Source organism: Paroedura picta, chromosome 18, assembly GCF_049243985.1.
Source record: "Paroedura picta isolate Pp20150507F chromosome 18, Ppicta_v3.0, whole genome shotgun sequence".
NCBI lineage: Eukaryota > Metazoa > Chordata > Lepidosauria > Squamata > Gekkonidae > Paroedura > Paroedura picta.
This window is the reverse complement of record NC_135386.1, coordinates 14,791,668-14,806,458: the sequence shown is the minus strand read 5'-3', so window position 1 is coordinate 14,806,458 and position 14,791 is coordinate 14,791,668. Positions and strand designations below refer to the sequence as shown.

Sequence of the window (14,791 nt, the reverse complement as noted above, 5' to 3'; positions counted from 1 at the left end):
AAATGTAGAATATTAAATAGTAAATCATAGAGGAGGGAATAAAAGGAAACAGCGTAGGATCAGGAAAATTGCTTTCACAGTCAGAATAGTTCAGCAGTGCAATGGGCTGCCTAAGGTAAGGAGCTCCCCCTCACTGGCAGTCTTTAAGCATCCTGCACTGAGCAGGGGGTGGGACTAGATGGCCTGCATGGCCCCTTCCCACTCTAGTATTCTATGAGTCTAGTTCAGCAGTGGAATGGGCTGCCTCAGGAGGTGGGGAGCTCCCCTTCACTGGTGGTCTTCAAGCAGTGGATGGACAGATGCTTGAGCCTGATCCTGCATTGAGCAGGGGGTGGGACTCGATAGCCTGTATGACCCCTTCCAACTTTGTGATTCTATGAATCTATGTAGTTTGATGGCCAGAACCACAAAATGGGTGTCATATGAGGTGGAGCTGCAGGCACAGAGGGAAGCCTAAATTCAGAAGAGAAGAGCAATACTTTTTAGAAGGACACTTTGAAAGAGGCGTGAGAGAGAACAGAACCAAGACTGGGGGCAGCTGCTGCTGAAACAAGGTTATTTCTATCTGCCCAGCTGTTTAGAATCAGCATCACCTAGAGCTGGAAGAGACCACCGAGGGCCATCCAGTCCAGCCCCCCACCTTCTCGGGGACTTCAGTGTCTAATCAGAAGCCCTGTTGGGCAAGTGGCCCCATCCGTTTTCTAAAACGACTTGGTGGGCGATATGTTGGGGTCCCTTATAATTGTTAATTGCAATTTATTTTCTGCCCCTTCTTTGTTCTAGAAGAGAGTCTTGGTTCACACAGGACATTAGTGAAGCTTTTTTAAAAATCCCCCAAGCTCACCTTTACATATGTCTTCTAAAGGAAGATCAGGGGATTGTCTATTCCCTTCTTACCAAGGGTTTGCAGTAAGAGCCTGAGGAACCCAGCGATTCCCAGAAATGCATTGTGGGGATTTTCAGAGGTTTAAAAAAAATCACATATGTTAGGGGTGCTGAAGAAGCAAAGATAAATTTGGGAATGGTTTCAGTGGCTGTGGATGTGAATCGGTTTGTTCCTCCTTAATCCGAGTTTGCAATTTATTTTTTCTTAAAGTCTCATGGCAAGCTAGTATTGTCTGTGTGTGAATTTTCCAATTGTATTTCAGACGTTAAGAAAGAAAGGCCTTAATGGTTGTGAGAGCCCTGATGCTGACGATTACTTTGAGCACAGTCCCATGTCGGAGGACAGATTCAGCAAACTAAACGAAGATAGTGATTTTATTTTCAAGCGAGGCCCTGTAAGTACTTTTTTTTCCTTACCCTCCTACTTTGTATGTGTTGATTCTTTTTATTGACTTCATCATTTAGGCTCTGAACAAGAAGGAAAACAGAGGGTGCGACAGCCCGGACCCTGACACTTCCTATGTGCTCACGCCACATACAGAAGAAAAATATAAAAAAATTAATGAAGAGTTTGATAATATGATGCGGAATCATAAAATCGCAGTGAGTACTGTGGTATGGCTTGTGTTTTCTATCCGCATGCATGAGAACATTTTGCGATCTCTCTCTCTAACGCTGCCCAGCTGCCATGAGTATACAACAGCTGTTCATGCTCAGAAAGCCAAAGAGTGGGCATTCTTGAGCCAGAAATCACGGATGTGTGTAAGAAACTTGACATGCAGATCTGGAGGAAAGACCTTCATCTGCTATATATCCACTAGGGTTAGGATGTTAAAGAAGGAAAAACTCTTCTACTAGTATTACCTTCCTAAGAAATTCTTTCCAGTCCTCTTAAAATTTGGGGAAAGCAGGCGTTCAGTGCCTGTCAAGCTCACTAAAATCAGCGCAAACAGCAGGCTGAGTACAAGGTTTTTAGAGGCAGGGAAATGTATGCCATATACCCATTTCTTATTCCTCCTCATGGGTCATAGTCCTGGCTGATTTCTCTCGCTCTTGCCAGTTCTTTTAAATGTCAGTGTTTTTTTGAACAACAAAAAAAGATCACAAACATGTTAGGTTCAGAATTTGAGTGTTACCCAAATTTCCTTTGAAGCAGAGGCCTTGACAACAAATAGGTACAGGACATTTAAAAAGGTTTTAAATAGGTATAGGGCGTTTAAAATACAATACAAGCACAGATGTTATATAGTTGAAACTTCTGTATCATCACAGTGATATGTAAACAAAGAGAATGATTTACAAAATCTAATAGATGACTAGCTGCCCAAATGTTTTTCCGTGTTTGATTTTTGGTGTTCTTTTATTGTGCCTTCCAAGAAGCTTAAAGAATCTTTGAAGTGATAACCTATTTTTAAAAAAAAAATGGGCTTTAAGTGATGCAATGAACGTGCAATGTATTTATTTTGTCAATTGTATGATTCTTTAGTTCTCTGATATTTGGCACTGGAATGTTTTTTAGAGTTTGGCGATGTTTGGAGGATTTTTTCCCCGTCTCAGTGAGGCAATCCATAGATAATGATGAAACAGGAGTTTCCCTCCAAGTGCTGAGAGCCTTTAATGGAGTCCTTCTAAAACTAGTTTCCTAGCTTTGCCGCCAGTCGCTGTGACAGATTAGTACAACAAGAATTAAGATTTGCAGGGTAGATAATGCCATAATCTACTTGCACTCCCTTCATCCTAAAAGTAGCATCCAGCATACACCAACATCTAATGCTTCAACTCTCAGCGGCACCTGGCCTGACGTAACTGATCCAGCAAGAGATTTCTAGGTGTCTCATTCTGTACAGCCAGATCAGCTACATGGGCTTTGATCTCTGACTGTTGAAAGGTGTGCTAATTCATGTGCTCGCATTTGAGATGCATTCTACTGTGGGGCTTTCTGCCAAGCAAATGAGTTTAGGATTGAAGTGGAAAATAGCTTTGAAGAGTATAATTCTTTTGCAGATGCAAAGAGGCATGCCCTTGGCCAAAGGGAGTTTAACGGCCTATCATTCTGTGTCAAATGTTATTTATTCCTAATTTTTTGTAATCCCGTAATTTAAGGATTTTTGTTTGAAAAATGGGCTGTGGCTATTGAATGAATTACCAGAGGGACATGCTTCCTTTTAAAACTTAATGTTTTGTTGCTCAGTTGCTGATATGATTATTAAATTGTGATGAAGTCGACCACTTATTCTCCACAATTAATTTGGAAGGCCTGTATACATGTTGATCTTCTTAGTGAAATGCATATTACCCAAATTGTATTTCTTCGAATATGCTTTTGCAGAGTTGTGTATTAATTTGCCATCTTTTCTTGCCTAAAATATTTTTAATACAGTTGTTAACATACCCTAGTGCAAGTTTCTCCGAGCTTTTCTTAACCTTTTAACTTGATGACTATGTAATTTGGTTTGGGAGTACTAAACTGATAGCACATTTCTAGGCTTTTTCTTCCCAGTAAGCCCCTGGGTTTAGATGTTTAATGCATCTTTAAAACATCCAGAAGGCAGAACTTGTTTTTTTTGTGTGTGGGGATAACCCAGATGTTGTGCTTTCCTAAACTTTAAATTAACAGGTGAATGCTCGTAATCTTTCATGTTCTGTCCCCTTTGTAATATATAAGACTTCCATGTGATAACTTTGAAGTGAAGGTAGCTTTTGGGTTACTTGTAACGAGTCTTGGAGAGTGCTGTGTTTTGTTTGTATGTGGACAATGAAAGACTCTTCATTTAACAATATCTAAAGTGCCTTTTAAGAGCCTCTTGTGGCGCAGAATGGTAAGGCAGCAGACATGCAGCCTGAAAGCTCTGTCCATGAGGCTGGGAGTTCAATCCCAACTGCCGGCTCAAGGTTGACTCAGCCTTCCATCCTTCCGAGGTTGGTAAAATGAGGACCCAGCTGGCTGGGGGGTAAACGGTAATGACTGGGGAAGGCACTGGCAAACCACCCCATATTGAGTCTGCCATGAAAACACTAGAGGGCATCACCCTAAGGGTCAGACATGACCCAGTGCTTGCACAGGGGATTCCTTTACCTTTACCTTTTTAAAGTGCCTTTTCTATAGGTGAATGTATGAGATGCTCTTTAAAAAAAGATAAAAGCTGGTGTTCTAATTTATTAACTGTAATTCTTTTTTGGGGAAAATGTAATTCTGTAAAATCAGCTGACACTGATTTTCCTTTTTCCTTCCAGCCTGGCTTGCCACAACAGAACTTCTCAATGTCCGTCACTGTTCCCGTGTCCAGCCCCAATGCCCTGACCTACAGCAATCCAGGGAGTTCTCTTGTTTCGCCAGCGCTGGCTGCAAGCTCGACCTTGACGGACACGGCCCTGCTGAGTCCCCCTCAGGCCACATTGCATCGAAACGTCTCTCCCGGAGGGCCTCAGAGGCCCCCGAGCACGGGCAGCGCAGGTAAGATGGCTGTTCCGCTTCTCCCGCCTTCCCGTTGTTTCAATTGGCAAATCGTTTCCTGCAAATCAGGGCCGACGATTCAGTTACGAGAGCAAACTGATGTGCTTTTCCTCTTTGTTCCTTGACCAGGTGGCATGTTATCCACGGCGGATCTCTCGGTGCCGAACGGAGCTGGTTCTAGTCCAGTGGGTGAGTCACAAACGGTTTGTTTTAAATGTATTAAGGGGCTTAAACCTTGTAGATCAGTGGCAGAGCCCCTGCTTGGCATGCAGAAGGTCCCAGGTTCAATTCCTGGCATCTCCAGTTTAAAAAAAATAAAAGACCAAGTGGTGGATTAGGTGAAAAACCTCAGCCTGACACCCTGGTGAGTGGCTGCCAGTGTGAGGAGACAATACAGACCTTGATGGACGGATTATCTTATTCAGTATAAGGCTGCCTTGTGTGTGTGTGTTGTAAGTCTTTAAGGCAGGGGTAGTCAAACTGCGGCCCTCCAGATGTCCGTGGACTACAATTCCCATGAGCCCCTGCCAGCAAATGTAGTCCACGGACATCTGGAGAGCCGCAGTTTGACTACCTTTGCTTTAAGTTGTCACAGGACTTTTGTTTTGGTTTGCAGTATGCTTAGCCACCCCCTTCAAGGATCGCTGCCTTGTTGTGGCAAGGGGGCTTGCGTAGTTCAGTGAAGCTATGAGCTATGCCGTGCAGGGCCACCCAAGACGGACAGGTCATAGCTGAGAGCTCTGACAAAAGGTGATCCACTGGAGAAGGCAATGGCAAACCACTCCAGTATCTTTGCCATGAAAACTCTATGGACAGTTCCAATAGGCATAACAATATGACGCTGGAAGATGAGCCCCTCAGGTCGGAAGGTGTCCAATATGCTACTGGGGATGAGCAGACGGCTAGTACGAGTAGCGCCAGAATGAATGAAGCGGCTGGGCCAAAGCCGAAAGGACGCTCAGTTGTGGAAGTAACTGGTGGCGAAAAGACAGTCCGATGCTGTAAAGATTTTTATTCCATAGGAACCTGGAACGTCAGATCCATGAATCAAGGCAAGCTGGACGTGGTTAAACAAGAAATGAGAAGACTGAACATCGACATTTTAGGAATCAGTGAACTAAAATGGACAGGAATGGGTGAATTTAATTCAGATGACCATCAGGTATACTACTGTGGACAAGAATCTCGCAGAAGAAATGGAGTAGCATTCATAATCAATAAGAGAGTAGGAAAAGCAGTCTTGGGATACAATCCCCAAAATGACAGAATGATCTCAGTTCGAATCCAAGGCAAACCATTCAACATCACAGTGATCCAGGTCTACGCCCCAACCACTGCTGCTGAAGAGGATGAAGTTGATCAGTTCTATGAAGCCCTACAACACCTTCTAGAAGCAACGCCCAAAAATGATGTGCTTATCATCATGGGGGATTGGAATGCTAAAGTAGGAAGCCAAAAGATAACCGGGATAACAGGCAAGTTTGGCCTTGGAGTACAAAATGAAGCAGGGCACAGGCTGGTAGAATTTTGTCAAGAGAATACAATGGTCATAGCAAACACTCTTTTCCAGCAACCCAAGAGACGACTCTACACATGGACATCACCAGATGGTCAACACAGAAATCAGATTGACTATGTGCTCTGCAGCCAAAGATGGAAAAGTTCTTCCCAGTCAATAAAAACAAGACCAGGAGCTGATTGTGGTTCAGATCATGAGCTTCTTGTTGCAAAATTTAGGCTTAAATTGAAGAAAGTAGGGAAAAGCACTAGGCCACTCAGGTATGAACTAAATCATATCCCTGACGAATACACAGTGGAGGTGACAAATAGATTTAAGGAGTTAGATCTGATAGACAGAGTGCCTGAAGAACTATGGACGGAGGTTCGCAACATTGTACAAGAGGTAGCAACTAAAACCATCCCAAAGAAAAAGAAATGCAAGAAATCAAAATGGCTATCTGAGGAAGCTTTACAAATAGCTAAGGAGAGAAGGGAAGTGAAAGGAAAGGGAGAAAGAGAAAGATACACCCAATTGAATGCAGAATTCCAGAGAAAAGCTAGAAGAGATAAGAATGCCTTCTTAAATGAACAGTGCAAACAAATAGAAGAAAACAATAGAATGGGGAGGACCAGAGATCTTTTCAAGAAAATTGGAGATATGAAGAGAACGTTTCATGCAAAGATGGGTATGATAAGGGACCAAAATGGTAGGGACCTCACAGAAGCAGAAGAGATCAAACAAAGGTGGCAAAATTATACAGAAGAACTATACAAGAGCGAGCTTAACATCCCTGATGACCACAATGGGGTAGTTACTGACCTGGAGCCAGACATCCTGGAATGTGAAGTCAAATGGGCCTTAGGAAGTCTGAGCAACAATAAAGCTAGTGGTAGTGACAGCATCCCAGTTGAACTATTCAAAATCTTAAAGGACGATGCAGTAAAAGTGCTACACTAAATATGCCAGCAAATTTGGAAAACTCAACAATGGCCACAGGATTGGAAAAGGTCAGTTTACATTCCAATCCCAAAGAAGGGCAATGCCAAAGAATGTTCAAACTACCGCACCATCGCACTAATTTCTCATGCTAGCAAAGTTATGCTCAAAATCCTACAAGCTAGGATCCAGCAATATGTGGACCGAGAACTTCCAGAAGTACAGGCAGGATTTCGAAGAGGCAGAGGAACTAGAGATCAAATTGCCAACATACGCTGGATCATGGAGAAAGCTAGGGAGTACCAGAAGAATGTCTACTTCTGCTTCATTGACTATGCTAAAGCCTTTGATTGTGTGGAGCACAACAAATTGTGGCAAGTTCTTAAAGAGATGGGAATACCAGAGCATCTTATTTGTCTCTTGAGAAATTTATATGCAGGTCAAGAAGCAACAGTGAGAACTGAACATGGAATCACTGACTGGTTCAAAATTGAGAAAGGAGTTCGGCAAGGCTGTATACTGTCGCCTTGCCTATTTAACTTGTATGCAGAGCACATCATGAGAAATGCGGGATTAGAGGAGTCACAAATTGGGATCAAGATTGCAGGGAGAAATATCAACAACCTCAGATATGCAGATGATACCACTCTAATGGCAGAAAGTGAAGAGGAACTAAAGAGCCTGTTGATGCGGGTGAAGGAGGAGACTGCAAAAGTTGGCTTGAAACTCAACATCAAGAAAACAAAGATCATGGCATCCGGCCCTCTCAATTCCTGGCAAATAGAAGGGGAAGAAATGGAGATAGTGACAGATTTTATTTTCCTGGGCTCCAAGATCACTGCAGATGGGGACTGCAGCAAAGAAATTAAAAGACGCTTGCTCCTGGGGAGGAAAGCTATGGCAAATCTAGACAGCATCCTAAAAAGCAGAGACATCACCCTGCCAACAAAAGTGCGTTTAGTCAAGGCTATGGTCTTCCCAGTTGCAATGTATGGCTGCGAAAGTTGGACCATAAGGAAGGCCGAGCGTCAAAGAATTGAGGCTTTTGAACTCTAGTGCTGGAGAAGACTCTTGCGAGTCCCTTGGACTGCAAGGCGAACAAACCAGTCAGTCCTAGAGGAGATCAGCCCTGACTGCTCTTTAGAAGGCCAGATCCTGAAGATGAAACTCAAATATTTTGGCCACCTCATGAGAAGGAAGGACTCCCTGGAGAAGAGCCTAATGCTGGGAGAGATCGAGGGCAAAAGAAGAAGGGGACGACAGAGAATGAGGTGGATGGATGGAGTCACTGAAGCAGTAGGTGCAAACTTAAATGGACTCCGGGGAATGGTAGAGGACAGGAAGGCCTGGAGGATCATTGTCCATGGGGTCGCGATGGGTCGGACACGACTTCGCACATAACAACAACAACATGCTTAGCCTTTTGCATCACTAGAACGCGTAGTCCTGGAAGGGATCTTTGGTTTTTCTCCTCCAGGAAGGCGTGTTTCTTGCTTGGGGCCAGCACGGTGTCATTTGTGATGAATTTCTGACACTGCAGGAAGGCAGCAGGGGAAACACCTGCTCCCACTACAGCTCCCACTACAGAAGATCTGTTAGCCCCGAATGGAGAGCCAAGAGTGCTTTTCTTTGGAAAGAGCATGTAATGTAGGGAAACCGGGCCCCCACCACAAGTGTCCGTTTCAGAGGTCCGGCATTTTAGATTGGAAGACTCTTGCCGATCTATGTAAGCTGATGGCACAACTCTGGCATTCTTTAGATAGCTTATCTTTCTTGAAGACTTACTTGTAGCCACGTTGCCGCTGTTGAGTGGTCCCTTCTCATTCTCCCCCTCCACACACTGATGAGCAGACTATAACTGCTGCCATCTTAAAATGGGCGATGGGCAGTGGCTGTAGACTGCCGTTGAGCAGGGCCTTATGTTGGGGAGTGGCTGCTCATGTTCAAAGGTCAGAGCTGGCTTTCTCAACCAGGGTTTTGTAAAACCCTGGAAGGGTTTCCCGAATGGGTGCTTCTGGCTGGGACCCTGCAAGATGAGTCTCCCCAAAGGACTCTGAAGGCAAAAGCTAATTCCCCCCTGCCTCCTATGCGCCAAGGTGGCCGAACTGAGCCGAAGCGTACAACCCTACTCATGATTGACGGGCATGATTCACAGTGTATTGGGATGGAGGAGCTGGCATTGACTTTATTGTTCAATTAGGATTTACTTGTAAGTCCTTCTGGACTATTTGGATGGGAGGGCCAAAGTTTTCCAGGGAACTCCAGTCAATGAAACAAATTCTCTCCCAACTTTCATCAGTGCTTAGACCCGCAAGCATGATTTCCGAACATGATTAAGCCACCGCTGTTAATAGTTCTAGCCATGCTTCTCCAAACCCAGCCAAACATTTGTCATCACTGTTTCACATAGCTGCGCATATGCACTTGTGGATGGGGCGTGACTTTCAGGGCGGTTTTGGCTCCATCCCAGGTCGCCAATGATGAGGTTTTGTCACGCCTGAAAGAGATGGTGGTTTGCTTAGCACAGGATCGTGGTGTAAACACTTTGGAGGCCCTCTCAATCTCAGGGTAAATCTAGTGAGTGTTTCCCAGGGACGATTACTCAGCGCCACCAGATGTTCTAGAAAGGTTAAAATAAAGGGAGAGGGCGTGCTATGCAGGAGTTGCAGTAGACAGCTGCCGGATTTGAATGGCAAATGCGTCCTCAGTTGAGGGGGGAGCTTGTTGTGTGTTTCAGGTGGTTACCATGTAAATGATACTGATGTGCCAGTAAAATAAAGGTTGAGTGGAAAGAGCTCAAGGACTAGATTGGAAGCAGAACTGAACAACAACAACAACAAAAGCTAGGCAGTTCTTGTTGGAGGAAAATCTGCTATCCATTTTACCTGATTTCTTCTTTATTCCGGTAACGGATTAGTGACTTCATTAGTGATTTCATAAGAGAGCTTTTCGGAAATCTCTTTTATTCTTCAAGCCCCCACTGTGAAGTACAAAAGGCCTGAACCACAGAATCGGTGAAGTGTACTTGGTTTTATGTCAGCTTTGAAACCCGATCCATAAACAAAGTGTCTTCTTTTGGGCGGGTGGATAAATGAACGGTGAAGTGCCGTCAAGCTGCAGCTGACTCAAGGCCACTGCTAAGGCAAGAGAGAAACGGAAGTGGTTCTCCATTGCCTTCCTCTCCATTACCAAACCTTGTATTCCTTGATGGTCTCTCCTTGGTGTAATGGTTAGGAGTGCGGACTTTTAATCTGGCGAGCCGGGTTTGATTCCCCGCTCCTCCTCCACATGCAGCCAGCTGGGTGACCTTGGGCTGGTCACAGCACTGATAAAGCTGTTTGGACTAAGCAGGAATATCAGGCCTCTCTCAGCCTCACCCACCTCACAGGGAGAGGAAAGGGAAGGCGAGTGTAAGCCGCTTTGAGACTCCTTCTGGTAGAGAAATGTGGTATATAAGAACCAACTTTGGTGATCGCCAAGGTGGCCAAACCACACCAAAGCACTCACCCCTAAGAATGGTCTCCTCTGTCATTTTGACTCAGCAGAGATTTCCTCGACTCCTCGAAGCCACCGAGCTTCCCGTTTTTCTGCTGTCAACATGAAGTTGACAGCAATACCCCGTAATTCATTTTCAGAAGAATGCCAAGGACAATGGGTGCCTTTCCAGAGACAGGTCTTGATTCTTATCAGGTGAAACAGGAGGCAGGGATGTCAGGATTAAACATTGCGCCAGAGACGGGGATGACAATTATCCAAGAAATACTATAGTGGAGTTGGGAGCTGTTGAATGGGAGTGCCCTACCAGCCCGCTTTAGTGCGAAGGTACCTCTTAGGGCAATACTTTTTAATTTTGAAAGCGCTACATTGACCTGGGGGACTCAGATTAGCCAGAGACAAGTATGAGAAGCAGAGCAGAGTTGGCTGTGATTAGTAGTTGGATGGAGACCCCCGAGGAAGTCGCGGGCTGCTATGCAGAGGAAAGCCGTAGTAAACAAAGCTCCTGTGTTTGTCTTTTGTCTTGAAACCCCTACATAAGTCCACTGAGACTTGACAGAAGCATCCCCCATATTTGTCATTTCCTTTCCAGTCAACCGTGTGTCATAGGGGCGAAAAGTGTTGGACGGGTATTTGGGAGACTGGATTTGAATCCCCACTCTGGGTGACCTTGGGCCAGTCGCATGGTCTAAGGCTAACCTACTCCACAGGGTTGTTGGGAGGATAAAATGGAGGGGAGGAGAGCACTGTCAGCTGCTTTGGGTCCTCATGGACGGGAAAGACCAGGTATGCATGAATTAGATTTATTGTAATACGACTCCAAGCCAGCTACAAACCCCACCCAATTTACAAAACCGTAATCCAGCAACTCATGGCAGTGTACAAAGGTCCAACAATAAAAAATACGTTTCCTTAAAAGTACATAGTTTTGTAGCTTGTAAGAGAAGTATATTGGATCACCAAACTGTTGTGAGTGAAAAATATACTCTCTTCTGTCAATAATATCTATATATTTTTTCCCAGCACGCTATACCGTATCTCTTTGTCTCCATTGCTTCTCCAGGTATAGCCAGTTATTGCTTATCTCCCTGCCCCCCAAAATCTTGTTTTCAAAGGTGTAAACGACCAGCTCTGATCAGGGAGAGTGTACGTGTGTGTATGGTGTGGGATCAGTGAGCACTGGCATGTACAGGGATCCTTCATTTGGGAAAGCTGTCTGACGGTTACATCATCCTGTAATTGTTATCTGCCCCTGGCTCCTGACCTTCTGTGCAAAATCCCCTGCTTTCAATTGCCCTTTGTCTGGTGCTTACAGTTTGGTATTCTTGGTCTGCCCCCAAGTCTGCATGTCGTATGGGTGGCTTGTGAGATCTGAAAGATCAAGAAACGGTTGAGATCCTGGGGGGCTCTTCTCTGGACGAGGGCTTGTGTGTACAGCGCGCAAAATTACTTCTCCTTCTAAAACGTGGTTTCGAAAACGGCTTTCTCGCTGTCAAAGTGCTTGTAGATCATCTGCTTTGTGTGGCTGAGGTCCTGCACAGAGGACTCGGTTGAGAAGCTTTCGTCCGAGAGTGTCATTATAGGGTATGCAATGTACTCTGGAAGTCTGATAGTCCCTTATTATCAGGGCTCCAGGAAATGAGTGTTCTGGGTGTGGACACGAAGGCGGAACAGTTTTAACACATGAGCTTCCAGCATGGTTTGTGAAAGACTCAGGAATCACTTTCGTTGCCCAGGGCTCTGAACGGATGTAATTCCTCTTAAGGTAAAGAGAAATAAGAGCTGGAGAACACGATATAATCGCTTTGAAGACCCTCCCATTCAAATTAATGGGGGATTACATCAAATGGAATGATACTTCTCGTGAATGTGCAGGGGTCCCCAATTTTGTTGAGCTTGTGGCCACTTTTATTTATTTATTTCATAGCCTGCCTTTCTCATTGAAACTCAGGCTGGATCACAATATGTATTCCCAGCCCGCTCCTCCATTCATATTTTTTTGAAAATAATGTTTAAATTGTGTTGATATTTGCAGGGTGGAGAAATGGAAGGTTTCTATTTATGAGAGGGGCCAGGAAAAAGTTCAGGTAGTCATGTAATTTCCTGAGTGTATGGATATATTAATTCAATGGAGATAAACAATTGTGCATGGCCTTAGTGAACACCAGCGCATGGACTTGGAATCAAGGGCTCTGATAGCCTATAAACCATCCTTTTCCAACCTTTTATTCATGAAGGAACCCCTGAAATATTTTCCAGGCTTTGAGGAACCGCAGAAGTTGGCCACACCTGTCTGCCAGGCCCCCAGAAGTGACATAGCACTGGAAGTGATGTCACCCATACATTTCCACCTGATGTGACCAGCATTTGGAATGAGCAAGAGGATAAAACAAAAGTCAATGCTTTAGGTCTACTCTATGTAGGGCCTGTAGAGCAACAGGGAAAGTGGGCTCCAGTGATGTCTAGTGATGTCAATGGCCACCTGAACATTCAATTAATTAATTAATTAATTAATTAATTATACTGCCCTCCCTGGAGGCTCAAGGCGGTTCACGTTGAACATATTAGCAGGAACAATACAGAGAAGACATTAATCATAAAGAATGGAACAATAAATAGTAAACAGAACAATACTATCATAACTGGAACATACTGATGATCCCATGAATGGTCGGTACAGGCATTAACTTCATGGGAGGGAGTCTCGGGGGCCTAGTGGAAGATGCTGGAACAAGTGGACCTCATGCGAGATGGTTTTTTGAGCAACGGACGAACCACTGCCTCTTTTAGTCCTTCCGGGAATTCTCCCATTGATAGGAAAGGCCACTCTTCCATGAGTATCTAATCACCCAGTCTAGGCTAGGCTGCCTCACCGGATTGTTGTGAGGGCAAGATGGAGGAGACCTTCAGTGGCTCTGGGGCCCCTGTGGGAAAAGGCGAAGTCAAATAAATGAGATAAGCCATGTTATCATGCAATATGAATAAGCTGGTCCCTTGGGCAAAGGATGTGGCTGGCCCCATTCCTTGTGATGAGAGGCCATAGAGCAGATCGTGGGCTAGGTGAAATAGCGTCGGTCTCGTTTTGGTTTTAAGGATACTTTGTTCATGTTGCTTGGGTGACCGGGAGGAGGACAACCTGAGAACAACGGACTCCCCTTCCCCCTTGCATGCTTTCGAAACCTCCTTGTTTAAACAGACTGGAAGGAAGCAGATGGGGCTTGTTAGATGTTTAGCATCAAATCCTTAAAAACAAATGGATATGTTGGGTAAATACTGTCTTATCAGTTGACTGCGCATGCCAGTGATCTTTTTATTACTTCTCATTTGGGGATTAGGTTTTATAGATAGATGGTTTTGTGTGGCCAGAATGAAATGCTCTTATTCTGCCTTTCTCAACTTTTTTTACCGTTGAGAAACCCTTGAAACGTTCTTCAGGCTTGGAGAAACCCCAGAAGTGGGGGAGGTAAGAAACAGGGACCAAGGAACCAGCCCTTGAACCCTTTCCTATGACCACAGAAACATCTACTGCCATCTTAGTCAAGCAGCCCTTCCCATAATGCTGTTTGGTGGAGCCAAGGGCTCTACTGATTCCCTTTGGGCTACCAGACTCTCTTTTGCCTGCCATATTCTGTCCCATTTAGCCAAGTGACCATACCAGCTTCTCAGGATCCTGCCTGCTTAATTGTCCAAAAAGAGTGTAAATGTTTTTCCATGTGGTCCTAAGCAGAGTCACACATCTCTAAGCCCACTGTCTTCAGTTCTAGATGTTTTGTTCTGTAAAGCAGTGGTCCCCAACCTTTTTATCACTGGGGACCACTCAATGCTTGACAATTTTACTGAGGCCCGGTGTGGGGGAGTAGTTTACTCCTCTACTCTCAACCACTGCCCTAACGCTCTCTGATCGCTATGGTAATGTTTAAACATCCCTTCAAAATAAGATACAGACACGCCACAACAATGAACATAAGGAACATTTTATTTTCATGGAAATTTTAACTCATGACAATGACAAATCAATGGGAACCCTGAGCTTGTTTCTCTGCAACGAGATAGTCCCATCTGGGAGTGATGGGAGACAATGACACCTGAAGTGTGTTGTAAAGGGCCGGGGGGGGGGGGAAGGCATCCTTCGTGGCCCACCTCCAATTAGTCGACGGACCACATGTGGTCCGCAGCCCACAGGTTGGGGATCGCTACTGTAAAGTATGCCCCAAGGACCGAAACAGGGTACGTTGAGACTGTGTGTGTGTGTGTGTTGGTTGCATACAGGGAGTGTTTGTCTTTTGGATTTTGTTCAGTAACCGTGAGTCTCCTAAGAATACCCTCCACAGGTGTACAAGTTCCCCTCTGCTGTTTGCCCTCCCAGTCTGTCTTCATGCATGGTGATGGGTGAGGGTCAGAAGACCTGGCCGGTAATTGTAATTGTAGTCCACTTACCTCTGGGGAGCCACAGTTTGGCCTCTCCTGCCATAGAGGTGTTTTTAGCCAGTGAGTTTAGGTGGGAAGTATTCTCTGAAAGC

General features: G+C 44.9%; 1 protein-coding gene across 7 annotated transcripts in view; it reads left to right on the top strand.

Moving 5' to 3' along the window:
* Window positions 1-14,791, top strand: part of MEF2A (myocyte enhancer factor 2A) — an 89,862-nt gene that overhangs the window by 58,340 nt on the left and 16,731 nt on the right. For 3 of the 7 annotated variants that reach the window (XM_077318022.1, XM_077318020.1, XM_077318024.1), the window contains exons 4-6: window positions 1,351-1,488; window positions 4,120-4,339; window positions 4,469-4,528. In XM_077318022.1, the coding sequence (XP_077174137.1) occupies window positions 1,351-1,488; window positions 4,120-4,339; window positions 4,469-4,528 (418 nt within the window). Of the gene's footprint in view, window positions 1-1,148; window positions 1,281-1,350; window positions 1,489-4,119; window positions 4,340-4,468; window positions 4,529-14,791 lie in introns of all 7 variants that reach the window. The other 4 variants (XM_077318021.1, XM_077318025.1, XM_077318023.1 and 1 more) reach the window with 2 other exon arrangements.